The sequence below is a fragment of the Xyrauchen texanus genome, chromosome 4 (genome assembly GCF_025860055.1).
Source record: "Xyrauchen texanus isolate HMW12.3.18 chromosome 4, RBS_HiC_50CHRs, whole genome shotgun sequence".
NCBI lineage: Eukaryota > Metazoa > Chordata > Actinopteri > Cypriniformes > Catostomidae > Xyrauchen > Xyrauchen texanus.
In genome coordinates, this window is record NC_068279.1 from 2,306,021 (window position 1) to 2,328,243 (window position 22,223).

Sequence of the window (22,223 nt, forward strand, 5' to 3'; positions counted from 1 at the left end):
ATCTTGACATTGTAGTCTCTAGGCACGATCATGTTTGATTACACTTCCTAGTTCTTGTGCGCTAGATACCGTTAGGAAGTATAATCTTGCTTGACATCATGATCGCCAAGGAAACTGTTGAACCAGAGCCTTATAGAGAGAGAGAGTTGCGACAACGGAAGTTCTAAATGCTCGATCGTCACGTGATTCACGTAGACTTCAGATAGTTCCAGGAAGTGCTTTAGCGGGCATTTCAAACTGTTAGAGTAGAGTGACAGAACTGCGATTTCTGGTCATTAGTAGTCAATAAATGCATTTATTTTATATATTTATGTAACACACTGACATATGTATGTAGCATGAGTATGTTGTTACAGCGATGTTGTTTTTTAAAGATCAAATCAGCGAATATTTGAGGATTAGTGTTCGCTTACCGTTATTTGCCTCAACTTATTTCAGGCTAGGGTTTCTGTTGCCTTTTTATGTTACCTCATGTTCATTGTTTTCACTAATCTCATGGTAACTAATGTCATATTTATGACTTTTCAGATAGTACAGAGACAGGCTGGTGACAGGTGATTTCCAGCTCGCACCGCACAATGGGTCAATGAACTATTAACTATTAGCAGCAGTTACGTAAATGTACAATTTAGTGAAATGAAGCTTATTGTTTACAATTCTTACAATTCTATATATAGTAATATAATTATTTATGTATTATAAATATTATATATCTAATGTATAATTCTTACAATACTTATTCATATACACAATATCTTCAGCTTTAAAACAACTTAAGCATACTCGTATATAAACTGCCGTTCAAAAGTAATGAGGCTGAAAATTCAGATTTTACAATTAATAGGGTGTTCGTTAACTTTATCCAGCTCCAATCCTTGCCTAATCTGTTAGTTATCCGATAACATCCCTTATCTCCTAATTTAATGAGTAATACTCAACTATAAGGTTTTAATTTACAAGTTATTTTTATTTAGATGTACTGATAATATACAGAATAAGATAATATTATTCTTTAAACGTCTCACCTTTTAAAAGTGCGTCGCAAACGGTTTGTTCTGCTTCTTCTCTACGGCGCGGCATGTGTTTGCTGCTACTTCTGGGAACTATTGAGAGGCTCCACGAGCCGCCATTGCTGTACAAAAAAAAAACGTTCCATTGGAGTCAATGGAGTTGTTGCAACTCTCTCTCTCTATATGGCTCTGCTGTTGATGTCAAGACTTATAGTGAAAAGGGAGAATTTTGCCCTGTTCTAACCCAGCAAAGTATTACTTTTATGCTGCCTTTATGTGCTTTATGTTTTAGTCACCATTCACTTGCATTGTAAGGACCTACAGAGCTGAAATATTCTTCTAAAAATATTTGTTTGTGTTCTGCAGAAGAAAGAAAGTCACACATCTGAAATTGGCATGAGGGTGGATAAATGATGAGAGAATTTTCATTTTTGCATGAACTGTCCCTTTAAAGGGTTTTTTCAGGTTTTATATCCATAAACAAGCGTTCTCAAAACAATCTAAAACACTACTAAAAAATTCTAAACTTTTTTTTGTGCAAAATTTCTGCAAAATTACAGAAGCTATTGAGACTTGTTTTTATAGAATGTGTCTTGAATTTTAGTTTATAAGTATGTTTACTAGAAATAATGACTAAAATACTGATTCTACAGAGTCTCGCGACTATCAAGCTGCACTGTTGTCGTTGAAGAACAATTCTGGTTTTACAATTTCTGATCAAATGTTTTAATATTAAGCATAAAATGAGTCAAATCGAGGTTTGCAAACGCGCCGCACTGTTGCTCTCTAGTGTCTAGCTCTGTTGTGACCGCAGATGGCACGCGCGCTCTCTCATTGTCAACCTTCTGATTTATGGAGTCATACATGTGCCAAAATTCTGCACGCGCAAAATTATATTTTGAGCGCACAAAAAAGTTCTGCATGTGCAAGATGACATTTTCAGTGCAAAAAAAAAATATTCTGCATGCACGAGATGATATTTTGAGCATGCAAAACATTTTCTGCATGTGCAAGATGATATTTTTAGTGCAAAAAAATATTCTGCATGCAGAAGATGATATTTTGAGCGCACAAAAAAAGTTATGCACATGCAAGATGATATTTTGTGTGCCCAAAAAGTTATATTACACGCACAAGGTGATATTTTGAGTGCAAAAGAAATGTTCTGCATGCGCCAGATGAAATTGAGCACACAAAAGTTATATTGCACATGCAATATGATATTTTGAGCGATTTAAAATGTTTTCTGCATGCGCCAGATGATATTTTGAGCAAACAATAAGTTATTTTGCATGCACTTGAACTCAGTTTTGTAAAGCAATGCAAAAGAAAATATTTTTTTCTCTTGAATAAAGTTTATTTCAATATGAATCTGCTCAGAATTCTTACATTTTGCTTTCTCCTCCTTCCCAGTCTGCGTGCAAAAATACCTTTTGCATGCTCAAAATATCATCTTGCGCGTGCAAAATATTTTTGTGCACTCAAAATATAATTTTGTGCACGCAGAAATGTGGCACAAATATAACTCCATACTGATTGAGATCCGGATCCGAACACAACCCGTCCCTGGTTTTCATTCCGTCCTCTCCGGATCAATGAATTCGCGTTGCCAGAATCCGCAGCGCGCACAGTGAGCGAGAGAGCGTGCGGCGCGTTTAGTCAATCAGAAGAACATCCGCGGGAACAGGGATGGAGACTCGCGCTGCTGTTTAACGGCTCCGAGTCATTCTAAGGGCTTTATAACGCTCGCGCTGATTTCTGATGATCTTTCCCATTCACCCGGAGCGGATTGATTGATTGATTGACTAATAACGGGATTTTGCGGTGATATTGATAATGATGGGCTGCGTCACTGGAGATATTCCTCTCATCATTGGGCTCTATATTCTCACCTGTTTCTCCACAACACACGGTAAGTCCGTTTCTACACTCTCTTGTCTGGTTAACTGCTTACTGGTTTAAATCTGTCTGATTTCGGACACTTTGAGGATTAATAAGTTGAATTTCTCTCCGGGAAATCCACTTCTCTAAAGCTGAATGTGCTGCAGAGAGCCACTAACAGGTTGAATGGTTTGCATGAGGTTATTACTGGTTACTGCTGAGTTTAATTGTACAAATACATGCAATTTTACCTCAGCATCATCTTCTCTAACGTGCTGCAGATAGCATTGGACAGGCTGAGGGGTTTTTATTATTGTGCCGCAATTCTGCACGCACAAAATTATATATTGAGCGCACAAAATATGTTCCGCGTGCGCAAGATGATATTTTGAGCATGCGAAAAATATCAATATATCAAAATATTGAGTGAATAAGAGTTCTGTGCAAATTCATATTGAAATAAACTTTATTCAAGCGCAAATTGATTCACATTCTCAAAATGAATTTATATTTGCATGAAGATGCTAAAGAGTTCAAGTGCGTGCAAAATAACTTGTGTGCGCTCAAAATATCATCTTGCGCATGCAGAGCATTTTTTGAGCGCTCTAAATATCGTTTTACACGTGCAAAAAAATTATTGTGCGCTTAAAATGTCATCTTTTGCGTGCAGAATTTTTTTTTCCACTCAAAATATCATCTTGCGCCTGCAGACAATTTTTGAGTGCTCTAAATATCGTTTTACGCATGCAAACAAATTGTACGCTCAAAATTTCATCTTGCACATGCAGAATAACATTTTGTGTGCTCAATTTCATCTTGTTCATCCAGAATAAATTTGTTTGCTCTCAAAATATCATCTTGTGCATGCAGAATAATTTTTGAGTGCTCTAAATATCGTTTTACGCTTGCAAAAAAACATGTGCACTCAAAATTTCATCTTGTGCAAGCAAAATAACTTTTTGTGTGCTCAATTTCATATTGTGCATGCAGAATGATTTTTTTGTTCTCAAAATATCATCTTGCGCATGCAGAAATGTTTTGGAGCGCTCTATATCTCGTTTTACGCGTGCAAAAAAAAGTATGTGCTCAAAATTTCACCTTGTGCAAGCAGAAAATGTTTTTTGCTCCCAAAATATCATCTTGCGCATGCAAAATAACTTTTTCTACACTAAAAATTCCACCTTGCACATATATATAAATATAATTTTGCGCGTGCAGAATTGTGGCACATATGTAACGCCATAGTAATGAGGTTATGTTATGCAAATTAACTGGCTGCTGGTTTACTACCTCAGCAAATGCTACTTGATTTGATAAAATGTAAGGATTAAAAGTATTTCCCTGAGGCTGCCTTAATGTGAATATGTGCTGCTGAAAGCCATTGACAGGGTGAAGGGTTTGAAGAGCCTTGTTTTAAACAAGTTGCTAGTTTGCATCCTCAGGAAATGCTAGGAGATTTTAGGGTTATTTATGGATTATTTTGTTTAATTTTCCTCAGGATCTCATTCTCTGAAAGTAAATATGTTCTGCAGAAAACCATAAACAGGTCAAAGGGTTTGAATGTGGGTATTTTAAACTGTGGTACTTTGATTTAGAGCCAGTGGCGTAGCCAAGGGTGGGCCGGGGTGGGCCTAGGCCCACCCAAATTAGACCCAGGCCCACCCAGAAGATTAAAGATTATTAGTTGACTTCAATTATATGCTTTCTGAAACTGTGAAAGAACTGTTTGAATGCACCACCTTTCAACTTCTCTGGAAATTTGGGCAAACAATTTGGCCCATCTATTTTTCTTGAGGCCCACCCAAAGGTAATTTCCTGGCTACACACTTGTTTAGAGCTGCTGATTTGTGCTGGTTAATGCAGAGACTGACTCGAACATGTTCAGGTTGTTTTTCTATGCTTTTCTCTAGTGTTGCATAAAGTGAAAAGAGCAGCAGCTCTGCTCATTGTAATTTTGTTAATAGATTCATATTTTAATAACGTCATGCGAGATGCGTTGTTATTACTGACTGCGCAGAATGGGTTAAAATGTTGGATTTTCATTAAGGGATGGGATATTATCGGGGATATGTTCAGTGTGATCTGCCAGTCACACTCAAAATATCATCTTGCACATGCAGAAAAATGTTTGTGCAATAAAATTATCATCTTGCACATGCAGAAAAATTTTGTGCAATAAAAATATCATCTTGCACATGCAGAAAAAATTTTGTGCAATAAAAATATAACCTTGCGCATGCAGAAAATTGTTCTGTGCAATAAAAATATCATCTTGCGCATGCAGAATTTGTTTTTGCGCAATAAAAATATGATCTTGCGCATGCAGAAAATTTTTGGTGCAATAAAAATATCATCTTGCACATGCAGAAAAATTTTGTGCAATAAAAATATCATCTTGCACATGCTTACATGTTTTTAAGCACTCAAAATATCATCTTGCATGTGCAGATTTTTTCCATTTAAATCACAGATGGACACATGCATTATAGCACATGTTAATTAAACTGCTCTCAGACTGGGCTGTTTGTATATGGATGCAAAAGGTTGTAGCAGTTTCCTGCTGTTTCTGTAAAAATAATCAATTATATTCTATGTCTGATTGTTCATTTCTCAAAACATCTCAATTGGAAACAGATGTGCCACTGTCTCATTTAGCCGCCCAGGAGACACCGAGGCTGTTGAAAGTGAAAGTTTGCCATATGGATTTTAAATAAATGTTTCCACAGTCGTGCGGCGAACATATGCATTACCGAAATGGCTTTATCATTCACTGTAAATTGCATCATAGTTCCCTTGGAAATGATATGTTGGTATGAATGTGCGTCCTTCTCTAACCTGTTGATTTACTTGTGGTGACATGTTTGTTTTGTGTTTAATAGCGTCGGAGCTAAGTGTTAGTATAGTGTTTTTCATCTGATGGGTCTCAGGTCTGTTTAAACCTGCTAAATGCAAATTAATGCAACTAACCAAACAATCAGGTATTGTTGGCATAGCAATATAGAGATAACCTTTTAAGAGAGAAAAGAGGGGGGCCTTGGTAGCTTGGCGAGTATTGACGCTGACTATCACACCTGGAGTCGTGAGTTTGAATCAGTCAGGTCTCCTAAGCAACCAAATTGGCCCGGTTGCTAGGGAGGGTAGAGTCACATGGGGTAACCTCCTCGTGATGGTGATTAGTGGTTCTCTCAATGGGGCGTGTGGTGAGTTGTGTGTGGATTGTGGAGAGTAGCATGAGCCTCCACATGCTGTGAGTCTCCGCGGTGTCATGCACAACGAGTCACGTGACAAGATGCGCGGATTGACGGTCTCAGAAGCGGAAGCAGCTGAGACTTGTCCCACGCCACACGGATCGAGGCGAGCAACCGCACCACCACGAGGACCTACTAAGTAGTCTTACGCTTCTTAAATCTTTTGTCATCAATGTCAAAGTGTCGTGTGTCCAATCAAACTCAGTATTGTGGCTCAAACGTGGACAGGTTGTGTGACGTGAACTCATCCTTAAAAAAACATCAACACATTTTAAATTTGGGTAATCAGATTACAGTAACACACTTTCAAAGAAGTTAATTACATTTATCTGTGCTACATATTATCGAGGGAAATAAATAGAAACATTTGCTAACTAAAAATTATGAATAAGGGGCAAGATGACCCCCCACTTCTGGGGCAAGATGACCTCCCCACTACTGGGGCAAGATGACCTCCCCACTACTGGGGCAAGATGACCCCCACTTCTGGGGCAAGATGACCTCCCCACTACTGGGGCAAGATGACCTCCCCACTACTGGGGCAAGATGACCCCCACTTCTGGGGCAAGATGACCCCCCACTACTGGGGCAAGATGACCCCCACTACTGGGGCAAGATGACCCCCCACTTCTGGGGCAAGATGACCTCCCCACTACTGGGGCAAGATGACCCCCACTACTGGGGCATGATGACCCCTCACTTCTGGGGCAAAATGACCCCCCACTACTGGGGCGAAATAACCCCCCACTACTGGGGCAAGATGATGCCCCACTACTGGGGCGAAATGACCCCCCACTACTGGGGCAAGATGATGGCCCACAACTGTGGCGAAATGACCCCCCACTACTGGGGCAAGATGAACCCCGACTACTGGAGCAAGATGTCCCCCCCACCTGAGGCAATGCACATTTAATGCATGGAAGTATTTAACAATAACCCCATAAGTTAACAAATAGACATAGCAATTTTTAACATCCAAAATAATAGAATGTCAGAGAACACAAAAATATTTTATAATTGAACCTCAACACTGTTTAGGATGGAATAAATCTCACAAATGTTGATATTCAGTTGAAATATCCAGATGAAGAGGAGCACAGGCATTCAATAGAGGTGATGAAATGAGACGCCATCAATGGTCAAGAGAAAAGACTAAAGTGGGGATTAAAGTTAGCTTTAGTTCAGTTCATCATGCCACGTTTTGGGATGAATTATTGTGACTGTAATTTGTCACACAGCGGCACTAAACACGGGCATTGTGTCATATCGACGTGCATCATGTCCAGTGCAGCTTTCACATTCCGATGAGTGCATTCCTCTCGAAACTCATAAGCGTGGACCAGCAGGTGTCTGTGTGTGTGCATGCATCTAGCTGTGTGTTCTGTTCTCTCTCTCTTTCACTCTTTTGTATTTCCTCTCATTCTCTCTCTCTCTTTGAATCCAGTTCTAGACTGATCGATCTGTATTCAGTTATTACACATACCTGAGCTGCTTGTGAAGTCACGACTCAATAGTTAGAGGTTTCTCTTCAATCTCTCACCTCCATCAGTAATTGTGGCATCAGGGCGAGCACAGGGTCATAATGAGCTTTTGAAATGGCCTGAGAGTATGTACGTTTGCCATCTGTCTGTCTGTCTGTCTGTCTGTACTTTGATAGATGTTGTTGGCACTCTCCATTGAATCGGTATAATTTAACTCAAGCAGAAGTGATAATTACAAATTAAAAAATGTCTCCAATATTTTAGCATGTATGAGTGCTTTGAAGTCTTTCTGTCAATCAAAGGGAACGTGAAAGCGCTGAAGTCCAGCGCTGTCATTATCATAACTCATCTCAAGAGCTCTTCAGCTCAACAGCTAATCATGCTGTGAATTAAGAATGTGAATTTTCTCTGAATGTTTTTCACAGTTTACCCGTACGCAAAGTGATGCTGCATGATTGGAGATTTCGGCATGCGCATGTGCATCACTAATCTTTGTAAGTGCTCATAAATTTCACAGCGCTATACTTTATCGAGAGATGCAGTCAGTGGTCATAAATACATATGCCACAGTTTAATGCGATGAGGCAGAACTGCTGGTCCAGTGTAGGTGAGACGGCTCTGTCTGACTCGCCGTGTCATGCGGTTTTATGGCGTTTATGTCCTCTTGTTCTACATACAGTATGTGTCCCTGGAGGACATCGATGCGGCTGTCTGTAACCGCTAGTGTTGTCACAAAGTCAGTACCAATGCTAGTTTCTCGGTTCTCGATACCAATTTCGATACCATATGCAAATATGGTATGGAATATGTGCTACTGAACACACTCCTTGTGCCCATTTAAAGTCAAATGTAAATAAGAAATACTGTCATGGTATAAACTGCCAGACTGGGTGGGGCGAGAGTGTCGCACCTTCTCTTTAAAGATTTTGCAGAACATCTGTGAATTCATGATGCCAGTGACAAAGTACAATTCCCCCACACCTTCAGCACTCATAAATCCTCATATAAGAACTTTACCATCACTGTGGGTACCATGCACTTCCCTTCTGGATTCCATCACCCCCCAAAAAAAGACTTTTGGGCTCATGAGATGAGCTTATGGATGCTCAGAGGTCTGCACCTTTATCATTATGGGCCTAGGTCCTCATGGTGGCGCGGTTACTCACCTCAATCCGGATGGTGGAGGACGAGTCTCAGTTGCCTCCGCTTCTGGGACCGTCAATCCGCACATCTTATCACGTGACTCGTTGTGCATGACACCGTGGACACTCACAGAATGTGGAGGCTCATGCTACTCTCCACGATCCACACACAACTCACCACACGCCCCATTGAGAGCAAGAACCACTAATCACGACCACGAGGTGGTTACCCCATGTGACTCTACCCTCCCTAGCAACCGGGCCAAATTGGTTGCTTAGGAGGCCTGGCTGGAGTCACTCAGCACACCCTGGATTTGAACTCGCAACTCCAGGGGTGCTAGTTAGCGTCAATACTCGCTAAGCTACCCAGACCCCCTAAATAAGCTTTTTTTATGCTTTGGCTTCAGCAGTACAATGCTGTGGGTCTAAAAACACCCTTAAACGTTGGTAAAAATCACTGTAATGATGCCCTTGAGTGGCTTCCTATAATAGACCAGTAAGAGAATCAAGCTGATGAAAAACATGACTTGGTTTTGTTATTTTACAATGTCATTTTGAAGCACAGCTCTGCTTCTAACGGAGTGTGACGTTTGTCAAAACACGCCACGGAAATCCCTTACCGCACGTCATCTATGACATGGCCGCTGGCTGTGCTGCTTTAATGCAAATTAGCTTGAATTAGTTTTGGCTCTCTGATGCGCGTAAGGAGCGCACGGCTAATCAAGACTGACAGAAAGCGCTTTGTGTGTTTTTGGAGATGAGATGGAGAATATGTTGAGATGAGAGTTTGTTCTGAACTTCTGTGAGTTTGCACCTCTGTGAATATTCATTTTTTAAGCTGAGATCTGTATTAAGTTCACTATTGTTGCTGATTTCTGTGAGAGCGGCGCTTGAGTGCGTTATCAAGAGAGACACGAGGGGTCATTTCTGTGTGATATCTGTTGTAGTGAGATCAAATACAAATAAAACTTCTGACAAATATATTAAGCAGCGCTGAGAAATGTGAGAAATGTGTTCCTTGTTGGCATACAGACAACCAGTTCATTTTGGACCCACTTCAAGGCAAGATGATCCCCCACTACACGGGCAAGATGACCCCCCACTACTGGGGCAAGATGACCCTCCACTACTGGGGCAAGATAACCCCCCACTACCGGAGCAAGATGACCCCCCAATACCAGGACAAGATGCCCCCCACTACTGGGGCAAGATGACCCCTCACTTCTGGGGTAAGCTGACCCCCCCACTACCACGGCAAGATGACCCCCCAATAACCCGCCGCGTTCTCGGAGAACAGAAGGGGTCTCCCCCGCCTCTGGCAGTGGTTCTCCCGCTCCAGGTGGTCGGTTAGAAGCCCCTTCTCCCCTCGCGGTTGGCGACCGTTCCTCCCGCTTCCAGCCGGGCTCCTTCGTCCCCTGGCAGATGGCCGCGGCTGCTCCATTGGGTGGATGGTAGCGGCGAGAACTCCACTATGACGTATCCCTTCTCCTTCCCGGATTTCGGCACCAGTGTAAAGCAGTTCAATGGAAAAGAGGAGGCGAGAACCGGCTTGACAATATAAATAATAGTTTAATGAACAAATAAACCAAAAGACACAAACACACACATAGGATGGACAGCTGCCCGTAAATGCTCTCTCTCTGTCGCACCACCATCCGCAGTCGGCCTTTATCCCTCTCGGAGGCTTGATTAGCCTGATAAGGGGCCGGGTGTGTAAAATCAGGACCCGGCCGGACCCGCCCTCCGCCCTGTCACACCATGTTACAGTGATTTTACCGCTGTCCACTTCATGTGCATAAGAATTAAGAAGTTATTATTCCTGTTTTTAGATTAAAACCGTGTAATCTGTTACTATTATTTACTTGCTAATATTTACCCACATTTGGCACACATTGAGTCTTAATTTTGGACCTTTCACAAAAATAAGAATTTGCCGCTTATATTTCTAAGGACAGACAGTAAAACAACTGCAAGTCTGAAGCTGAACTGTTGCATTTCTACACTTTTAATGAAGTTTGAGATCCGGCCAAAAGTACACATTTCTTTTGTGTACTGTAGTAAATCCATTTGGAAAGCACACAGCAAATGTGCTCAGAAACAGTGCCAGAATCTACAGGATGTTAAAACAGAGAACCATTTCACTCTTTGAAGCGGTTCAAATTCTAGATGAGTCTCTGCTGATAATTCAGTTACCACAAACTTCACCCACACGCATCAGTGACTATAACATTCTTTTTTATTTTTAGCTCATCTGTCCTGTCAAATATAATTGTCCATATGTTTTATTGTTGGGTCTGCACTAAATGTGTCTTGTGGAGGCTGGAATCTGTCTTGTGTTTAGGAGATTATGCATGATTTGTTCTTGGGTTGCGGCCGTATGGAGCGTGTGATTGCACACATTACACAACCGACAGACGATAGCCTCTGTGTGATTGTGTTAGAAATAATTTTACCCAGTTTAATGTGGTGAAAAACTGTAGCTACTTATTGCATTGAATTTATTTTAAAGCACGTACCATTTTTGATCCAGGAAAAACCCTGATGTCATTTTCATACCCAAACATTGGCATGTCCAAATAGGTCTCAAAGTAGCAAAAATGTACACTTTATGTTTTATATGTTGTTACTGTATTCTATATTGATGCACTTTCAGTTTTAATGTATTGAAGCTGATTGAAGTTACAAGGGCTTGATGTTACTACTTTAAGTTTAGTGAACATAAAAAGGTAAATGGTCTGCACTTATATAACGCTTTTTTAACCTTAGAGGTTACCAAAGCTCTTTACACTGTGTCCCAATCACCCATTCACACTCACATTCATACACCAATGGCGGCAGAGATGCCATGCAAGGTGCTAGCCTGCCATTGGGAGCAACTTGGGGTTCAGTGTCTTGCCCAAGGACACTTCGGCATGTCGAGTCATGTGGTTGGCAGCCGACTCGCTCTACCACCTGAGCCACAGCCTCTGAAAAGACTTTTATCCCCAATTTGGAATGCCCAATGCCCAATTCCCACTACATAGTAGGTCCTCGTGGTGGTGTGGTTACTCGCCTCAATCCGGGTGGTAGAGGACGAGTCTCAGTTGCCTCCGCATCTGAGACCGTCAATCCGCGCATCTTATCACGTGACTCGTTGTGCATGACACCGCGGAGACTCACAGCATGTGGAGGCTCATGCTACTCTCCAAGATCCACACACAACTCACCACACATTATATATACGTTCACTTCGTTATACTCTAGCTGCAGCAAGCGGGCGAGAGGGACGAGCATCAGCCGTGTGCAGTTTCAGTCTCTTCCCCATTGATCCGGTCACTTCGTGCAACTCATAGAAGAGGCGCTGACTGCACAGAGGAATGCCAGTTCCGGGGTTTGTACTTATTTACATGACCTGCCTCCTTATTATTTGGACTTTAATAAGGATGCATTAAAGATGTAATGCCAGGGTGTTTCCTATAAAGATGCTCGAAATGCAAGTTTTGCTTAAGCGGAACGGCAGCTCCGGCTCCGCTTTATTTCACAACGAGAGCGCTTCATCGTTTCAACATTTTGTTGACAATTTTTATTGGCGATGTTGTCGATAACATCGACTAACCGTTTCAGCCCTATTTAGCAGAGACGGGCAACATCTATTAAAATGAATGGGAGTAATTGGAACACCCAACCAAGGAGCTCTAGCGCCCAACGGTCAACGGATGTAGAAAGGAAGTCCCGCCTTCCGGTTAAAAGAGCCAATCACCTTTTAGATACAGACATCGCTTGTCAATCAACTCGAGAATGTACATGCGCATTAGCTAACACAAGCCGGGAAAACTGCAGATTTTACTGCTGATTTGAAATATGTTCTTTGATCGTAATCTTGACCAACCATTTGTTCCCCCATTCAAGTAGATAGGAGCAATGCAATGGCATGACTGGAAATAGCCTCTCGAGAGCATTCCAGAGATGACCGACGGTGGACTGACTCGTTAGAAAGACTTTGGTTACCCTGACAGACCTGTTCTCAGAAGCATATTTATGGACAGCACGTAGTGTGTCTTGTTTGGTTTGTTCTGCCAATAATTCCCCTGCATCTCTTTCCTGGCATTCAGTGTGAAGAAAGCAAATGTGTTTGTCCTGATACACATCTGTTAGAGCTGGTCTTTGCCTAAAGGACGAGAGTGGCACTGATGTGTGAGATTTGACTTGTTTATCATTCTGAGAGCACATCGATCTGCACAATCACAGCAGATGCCAAGAGAACGGTTGAAGACAAACAGATGCTGCGGCAGACACGTGTTGCCAATGTCTCCACGCATCATTTTACTGCAAAACCAACACAAACACACAAATGCTCACAGACAACATCCTCTAAAACTCTTGATGTTCTTTTCACATCGAGTTCCTCTGTGTTTGCGTGTTGTATGAAGGTCAACAGTGAGATTCATTCAGCTCCAGAGGAGCTTTAAACAGCCACCTGCTATCAGAGATGAGCTCTTCTACAGCAACTCACAATATTTCACATTATATTTTTAAAAAGCGTAAAGCTCTCTGCAACTACAGTATTTCTCTGTTGCTGACTACATCATATTGTTAGCCTCAGTCACCATTCGCTTTAACTGCCTTTTTTCTTCCATACAATGTAAGTGAATGGTGACTACATTATACAGGTTTGTAACAACACGAGAGTGAGTATATGATTGTAATTGTTCGGTTGAAGGGGGTACCAAACTGAGAATACATGTTTACACATTAGCTTCCACTCAGCTGACAAGCAATGAAAGTAGCTACGTGGTTAGCTAGTTAGCCATAAGCTCATTGTCACGGAGAGTAAAAGATAGACCAGCATTGCGTCTCACCAACTAGGTAACAACGTAGAGTGAAATCAACGCTCAACAGACACAATCCACCACCAGCACTGTTGTCTGCTGAGCTGTAAAAAGATGCTCTGATGTTTACCTTTCAATCTGCTACATTACTGACTGCACTGACAAACTATAGCTGGCTAACTTAGCAAACAGATGTGATAAACATGAGTGACATGGTTGTCAGGGACAGGGTTAACTTTATATTAGTTATATTGAAAAGGGAAAATGATGGGGTCATTGTTCATTAACTTTCCAGCATGTATTTCACAAACTAGTTAGCAACTTACCGAGAAGACACCGCTTAACACCGAACCGCTTAACTCTGCACTGTCTGCAGAGCCACTGTCAGCTCAGCTCTGTGGTGTTGGAACACACTCGCTCTGGTCCGCCTGGGGAGGAGTGGCTGTCGTCCGCCAGATGGTGGAGGAGTGGTGGATGACCAGGCAACTGCATGTCTGGGAACCGACGAGCAATTGTTTCTCTCTCTCTCTCTCTCTCTCTCTCTCTCTCACTGTCGCTCCACCTCACTCATTCTCAAAGGTGGGGAAAGCCTGCCGGCACCACTCCCCCCCTCAGAAAGGGGGGATGTATGTCAAGACGGAGGTTCCCCGGCCTTAGGCAAAGGAGGGAGGAGGGTTCGAGGAGGAGGGCTAGGCTGAAGACTGGCTCGGCCAGCCCGCAATTGGGCTAATCAGCCGAGGAAAGGTATAATGCCAAGCCGGATGCGGCAGTTCAGGAGAGAGAGAGCCACACGCAGCTGCCGTGTGTGTTTATGTTTGTGTCTTTTTGTTTAAATTTTCATTTAACATTATTTTGACTGTTCAGCTGGTTCCCGCCGCCTCCTTTCCCATTTCAAACCCTGTTACATTGGTCCTGAAACCCGGGATGGAGGAGGGATGTGCTGTCGTGGAGTCCTTGCCGCTGCCGTCTGGCCAAAGGAGCAGCTGCGGCCATCCACCTAGGGATGGAGGAGTTGCTGCCAGCCGCAAGGGTAGGAGGGGCTCGCTATCGGCCACCAGAATGAAGAGGGCCATTCCATCCGCCAGGGGTTGTCGTCTGCCAGATGACATTATAATATTACATTTTTTACGGTTTCATTCAGTTCTGTGTGATTTCTGCTGGTCCTATACAACGTTTTAAAGGATTACATCACTTTAACCAAGAATAAACATTAAAATGTCAAAAATGAATAAAAGCTCTTTTCAGAAGTTTTCAGAATTTGCCAAAAAATCGAAGAACCAAAAAGCACCATAAAACAATAATAAATTAATCCATATATTTGTTAGCCATAATCAAAAAACAGACCCAAATTCAAGCCTTTTATTCAACGATCTCCGTCTCCATCCGCCACAGCAGCATATATAAATGAATACTGTATATTGGATCAAACGTTATTGCACGAACATGTACGTACGTTTATGTACGTATATGAATGTACAAATAGCTACGTATAGGCTGTCCTGAGAGTGCTTTGCTGGTTTGAGATATAGTTTGTGTTCTGAACTGGATTATAGCATTAGTGAATTACATGCTTTTGCATATGCTGGCCTGCGTTTCTGTCATATTCAGCTCACTGTAATGAGTTTAAATGCACATTGATGTTGAAAGCCGAGCCTGCTGTTGTGATTGTGTTTCGCAGTGTAGGAATCTTGCTTTGCTAGATTGATCATATCTGTGACTCAACACGCTCAATACTCATTCTACAACATAATCTGATATTATCTGATGACAGATTAACACCGATTATACATGAGCTAAATCACCCAAATCACCATAACCAAATCTGTGTGCTGAGAAGAGCATTGGGGAAAGATACACGAGAGAGAGACAGATAGACAGACAGACTGGCCGAATGGTAAACAAACCCCAGCATAAGCAGAGAGCAGAAATAAAAGGCAAATTGATGACATCTCATCCTGAAAAGAGCTGCGTGTTCAAAGGGTCACTCTTCATTTCCATCACAATTGGACCCATCTGTCCACACTTGGCCCGCCGTCAGCTGTGTGTGTGTGTGTGTGTGTGTGTTTGTGTGTGATTGGTTTAAAAGCCTGTGTATGTTTGTTCACTTTTGGCCTACTGCAATCTATAATGTCTCCCTGTGAATTGACTGAGTTAAAGGAATAGTTCAGCAAAAAAAATTAAATTCTGTCATCATTTACTCACCTTCATGTCATTCCAATCCTGTATGACCTCTGTGGAACACAAAAGTAGACGTTAGGCAGAATGCTAGAGACTCAGTGTTACCGTGCGTTCCATTTGTCTGAATTCATATTCAGAAACTTGGACGAACTCTTAGTTGTGTCCAATTTAGTAAGTCATATGCACAATATTGTATTACTGTTGCCTATAGGCATGCTGCTACGATCCTGGTATGCGTGAATTACCTCGTAATGTGTTGTTTATAAACTGGTACATCTAAAATTGCTTAGGTCGCTGCTGCTACATCAGTAATGGTCGCTGCTGCTACAACAACAATGGTCTCTGCTGCTACATCAATAATGGTCGCTGCTGCTACATCAATAATGGTCGCTGCTGCTACATCAACAATGGTTGCTGCTGCTACATCAATAATGGTCGCTGCTGCTACATCAATAATGGTCGCTGCTGCTACATCAATAATGGTTGCTGCTGCTACATCAACAATGGTTGCTGCTGCTACATCAATAATGGTCGCTGCTGCTACATCAATAATGGTCGCTGCTGCTACATCAACAATGGTCGCTGCTGCGACATCAACAATGGTCGCTGCTGCAACATCAACAATGGTCGCTGCTGCTACATCAACAATGGGGGCTGCTGCGACATCAACAGTGGTCGCTGCTGCTTACAACAACAATGGTCGCTGCTGCTAACAACAACAATGACTGCTGCTGTTAACAACAGCTAGTGCAACTACTGCTAACAACAACAATGGTCGCTGCTGCGACATCAACAATGGTGGCTGCTGTGATATAAAAAATGGCCGCTGCTGCTACATCAAAAATAGCCGCTGCTGCTACATCAACAATGGTCGCTGCTGCTAACAACAACAATGGTCGCTGCTGTTAACAACAACAATGGTCGCTGCTGCGACATCAACAATGGGGGCTGCTGCGACATCAACAATGGGGCTGCTGCGACATCAACAATGGTCGCTGCTGCTTACAACAGCTAGTGCAACTACGGCTAACAACAGCTAGTGCAACTACTGCTAACAACAAAAATGGTCGCTGCTGCTACATCAACAATGGTCGCTGCTGCTAACAACAGCTAGTGCAACTACTGCTAACAATTATTTATTCCTTACATTTATATAGTGCTTTTCTAGGCGCTCAAAGCGCTTTACATAGTAGAGTGGGATTCTCCTCAACCACCACCAGTGTGCAGCATCCACCTGGATGATGCGACGGCAGCCATAGTGTGCCAGAACTCCCACCACACACCAGCTATTGGTGGAGAGGAGAGAGTAGAGTGATGTAGCCAATTCAGGGATGGAGATTAATATGAGGCCATGATAGATAGGGGCCAATGGGGGGAATTTGGCCAGGACATCGGGGTTACACCCCTACTCTTTACGAGAAGTATCCTGGGATTTTTAATGACCACAGAGAGTCAGAACCTCAGTTTAACGTCTCATCTGAAAGACGGTGCTTTTTTACAGTGTAGGGTCCCCATCACTATACTGGGGCATTAGGACCCACACAGACTGTAGGGTAAGCAGAACATCAGGGTAAGTAAATAATGACTGAATTTTCATCTCTAGCTGAACTAGGCCTTGAAAGAGTTTTTCTCATCTTATAGACCGCTGAAATCCTCGTCTCGCCCTTTTCTCGAGTTCACTATGCTAATCTGACTCAGGCTGATTAAGAAGCGATGTGGTACAGTAGGTATATTTCACCACGGTCTGTCAAACTCAGTCACGCTTCACGTGTAGAGGAATCTCGCCGTCTCTCTCTCTCACCACTTATGTGATGACAAGTATAGTATCAATTGGAGAGCCGCTAAACAAGGCAGAACGCTCGCTGAAATTGGCTTGAAATGTATGCAGCAGTTTTCAGCCCGTCGTCTCATGCAATTTTCATCCTTGAAGTGAGGGTTTTGGGATCTTTTTCACATTCATAAAACAAGAGCGTGTATGCTGCTCTGCAGAATGCACCGCACATCCTCAATGCTTTTAATTTTAGCAACAACGTGGGAATATTTACTACCGTGCAGCCATTTGTTGCTGTTATGGAGATGAGATACGACCAGACAGACTATTTCCAGCTCAAGTCGTGATTTATACAAACACCTTCATTTGTCGGGTTAGCCAGAGTTAGCTTTAGCTTTTAGCACATACACATGCACGTATAAACAGGTACACGCTGCATGCACACTCCTACATACAACGCAACACGACACACAATGTTGGTTGAGCGTGCTTTATTGGCATGACAAAAACTCAATAGAATAACAATAGTGCAGCTAGAGTAGAGGTTGTCTGATTTATCGTTTTTGCACGATAATCCGTGCACGATAATTGCTTTTTGACAGTGCATATTTCGTTTCCCGTTTGTGCTTGTGTGAGCAGCTAACAGTACAGACGTTTCAGAATAAGAGTGCCTGTGTCTCTCTCTTCTAATTGCATCTGGTGCAGCAGCCTGAGCCCTGACGGGGCGAGCAGCCGGCGCCCGCTGAGGGTCACTCTACAGGGCGTAAGCCGTTCTTCATTTATTCACCCCTTTCCTTTCTCTCTTTCTCTCTCTCTCTCTCTCTATGTATTTCGGGAGTAATTTGCCGTTGGTAATTGGCCCTCTGCATTCTGCAAACACAGAGGGGTGTGTGGTGCACAGCGGGCATTGCTCTGCTCTCCGCGTGAGGTCATTAAGAGCGCCACACTCGTGTCGACACATAAAGAGAACATGCTGTCAGCGCGTGATTCCCGTGAGCATCAAACAGAAGGACAAAGCCGCACAGGGTTAAAGATGAAAGAGCTCGGACCATACGGGCCGCACTCACATTTAACGGCTTTTGTGTGCATCTGTGATCGTCGTTCGGATCGGTTTGTTTGGACAACAGTGTCTGTAGTTGACGAGGGATAAAAGTTATTCCTGCGACTGTGGTTGATGAAGGGTCGAGCTCTGCAGTAATTAGCGAATGAATGAAGTATCTGACGAGGGTCCAAGTGCTTCTCTCTCATTAGAATGGTGTCAATCTAATTAAGTTATTACAGCGTCAGTGCAAATCACTTCAGTGACGCTGTTGTTCATTGGCGTTCATTCAGGCTGGACTGGTAATCTGGCATACCGGGCATTTTCCCGTTGGGCCGACGCACTTTGGGGCCATCGGGAGAACCGAGCGGGCCGGTGGGTCAGCTCAAGTAACATATTTTAATTCCTTTTACTTGATGGTGTCGCTACGTGACATTTTAAAAGTTCTTTTTTTATTTAGTAGAAAATGCATTACATTTTTCTTTTTTTCTTTTTTTATTATGAATCCAAAATGGGCACAAGATAAACATTTTTAAAAATCATTTTTATCAACCTTGTTTGTCAGTGACCCACAAAATATAATATTTTGTGTATATATATATATATAATAAAGATCATTTTTGACCCTGGTCACGATGAGAGACGCCCATGAAAACCCTGATCAGAGTTTCTCTGCAGGGCAGGAAGACAGATTGACAGAGAAAGAGAGAGAGAGAGAGAGAAAGAGAGAGGGAGAGAGAGTTAGAGTTAGAGAGAGAGAGAATTGAAAAATTGAGAGAGAGAGAATTGAGAGAGAGTGAGAAAGAGAAAGAGAGAGAGAGAGAGAGAGAGTTGGAGAGAGAGTGTTGAAAATTGAGAGAGAGAGAGAGAGAGAGAGTTAGAGAGCGTGTTGAAAATTGAAAATGAGAGAGAGAAATTGAAATTGAAATTGAAATTGAGAGAGAGAGAGAGAGAGAGAGTTGGAGAGAGAGTGTTGAAAATTGAGAGAGAGAGAGAGAAAGAGAGAGAGTTGGAGAGAGAGTGTTGAAAATTGAGAGAGAGAGAGAGAGAGAGAGAGAGTTGAGAGAGTGTTGAAAATTTAAAATTGAGAGAGAGAGAGAGAGAAAGAGAGAGAGTTAGAGAGTGTTGAAAATTGAAAATTGACAGAGAGAGAGAGAGAGAGAGAGAGAGAAAGTTCAGCAGTTCTGAACAATTTTTCAATTTAAAAGTACTTTATTGGCATGATTGTGTTTACATACAATATTGCCAAAGCATTAATACACAAAACAGATAATGACAAGACAAATAATAATGATAAAATAGAATTAAAATAAGGTGTCGGGTAATGAATCAAATAAAAACTATAATAACAATATACACTATAAAATATAAAATAAAATATGCATTTAACACGACATCCTCTGCTTTGTCAATACTGTATTGTTTACATTCATGCCAATAAAGCCCCTTTGAATTGAATTGAGAGTGAGAGAGAGAGAGAGAGAGAGAGAGAGAGAGAGAGAGAGAGAGAGAGAGATAGAGATTGAGTAGGCGGGAATCGACATCTGCTCCCATCTTTTATTTCATCTGCCGTTCCTTTCACTCAAACCTCCTGCCATTGATCCAAACACAGAGGAGTCAGCTGGTGCAGAGACGTGGGTGTGTGTGTGTGTGTGTGTGTGTGTGTGTGTGTGTGTGTGTGTGTGTGTGCGTGCGTGTGTGCGTGTGGGTGAGGGGCCCCTGCTGGAGTCTGGGGCCATAATAACTCTCTGTACACGGGGCCGCATGCTCATCGCATTTGTGTGTTTGCGTGTTTGGTTTGGCTGCCGCTGCTCAAGATGTGAGATGCCACTTGACCGCAGACGCAGGAGGTGCAGACGGCAGACAGACAGACAGGATTTATGTGGTCTTTATCTCTGTCTGTCTCTCCTGTTGATGCCAGAATGAGCATCTGCAGCGTGACTTCAGTGCCATCCGTCCTCTCGTCAAATGCAGCAGCTTCTCTCCTGCGCCAACTGTGTTTCTTCTGACTAGCTGCTAATCGATAGGACAGAGAAATCACAAATGAGATCTCAATAGTTCGTAAAGATCGTAATGAAGACTTTCTCTTGAGGAAAACACGTTTGATTTGTTTTGGGTGTAGAAGGACTTTTGGGAAGGACATTTGGTAAATGGCATTTGGTTTGGTTAGCTCAACACCTACAGTAGCTTGAATCCACATCAGTGCATCTTAAAGGGACAGTGCACCCAAAATGAAAATTCTCTCATCATTTCCTCACCCTCATGCCATCCCAGATGTGTGACTTTCTTTCTACAGCTTTCAACACAAATGAAGATTTTTAGAAGAATATCTCAGCTCTGTAGGTCCTTACAATGCAAGTCAACAGGGTCCAAGACATTGAAGGTTCACAAAGCACATACGACAGCATAAATGTAATCCAGTGGTTTAATCCGTGTCTTCAGAAGTGCCTTTACTATAAATCTCCACTTCAAACAGCCCTATTCTCTTCTAAGAGTTCTTCTCCTTTTCTTTTCGGCGATTCGCATTCTTCATGTATATCGCCACCTATTGGGCATTTAGGAGAATTTATTATTATTAATAAAAGGACTTAAAACTGTCACCGATCATATCGCTTCTGTAGACATGGATTAAACCACTGCCTTTATGTCATATACATCCTATAATTAATCCTATAATTACTATAAATCTCCACTTTCACTTTCACCTCCACATGCTTATTTTGTTTTTGCTTATCATATCACTTCTGTAGACATGGATTAAACCACTGGAGTCGTGTGGATTCATTTAATGCTGCCTTTGTCATTTTTAGACCTTCAAAATTCTGGTCACAATTCACTTGGTATGGACCTACAGAGCTGAGATATTCTACTAAAAATCTTCATTTGTGTTCTGCTGGAGAAAGTAAGTCAGAAACATCTGGGATGGCACCAGGTGTCAATGATGAGATTTCTTTTTTTTTGGGTGCACTGTCCCTTTAATAGACATGAGGCGATTGGAAACAGCGTCTCCGTTTGTTCTCGGCTCACTTCAAAATGTTCTGTCGCTGTTCACACAAAAATTCATTTTGGAGAGTTTAACCTCAACAATACCGTAATGAATCACACCTGAGCTGGGTAGGTTTATTGGGTCGCCAACACACACACACACACACACACACACACACACACACACACACACACACACACACACACACACACACACACTCACACACACTTCCGATAAGCCGACACCAAATGGAGGCGTGGTCACATCAGCGTTAAGCTCTGGATATGAGCTTTTGGGTCACTCATCCATGCTTCAGGGACAAGCCCATACATTTTCCATTGGTGCGGAAGTTAAATCTACTTTAAAAGAGTACAAGCCAAACACAAAGCCACAGGATGAGACTTATAGATGTAGAGGTTGGCCATTTGGTTTTCAGCCATATAGAATGCACACACAACGTGAGCACTCGGGCTGCTGATAGAGCGCAGGATTGTCATAATAACAGGTTATCCTGAACCCATTCATACTTCTGTACTCTAGCAACATGGAGAAGATCCAGACCACAAATTAACATTGCAGTGGCTGTCATTAAGCCAAGTGATGCTTGTGTCACTGTATGAACGTCTTTTGTTGGACATGGATCAACATTCCTGTTAAACAAACCAGCATTGGTCCTCAA

The 22,223-nt window shown here is 42.3% G+C and overlaps 1 protein-coding gene across 2 annotated transcripts in view; it reads left to right on the plus strand.

Annotated features, from left to right (window-relative positions):
- The first annotated feature begins 2,658 nt into the window (after nucleotides 1–2,658).
- Nucleotides 2,659–22,223, plus strand: part of LOC127642977 (netrin receptor DCC-like) — a 278,565-nt gene continuing 259,000 nt past the window's right edge. For both annotated transcript variants that reach the window (XM_052125464.1, XM_052125465.1), the window contains exon 1: nucleotides 2,659–2,922. In XM_052125464.1, coding sequence (XP_051981424.1) covers nucleotides 2,847–2,922 — 76 coding nt within the window. In that variant the 5' untranslated portion in view covers nucleotides 2,659–2,846. The remainder of the gene's footprint in view (nucleotides 2,923–22,223) is intronic.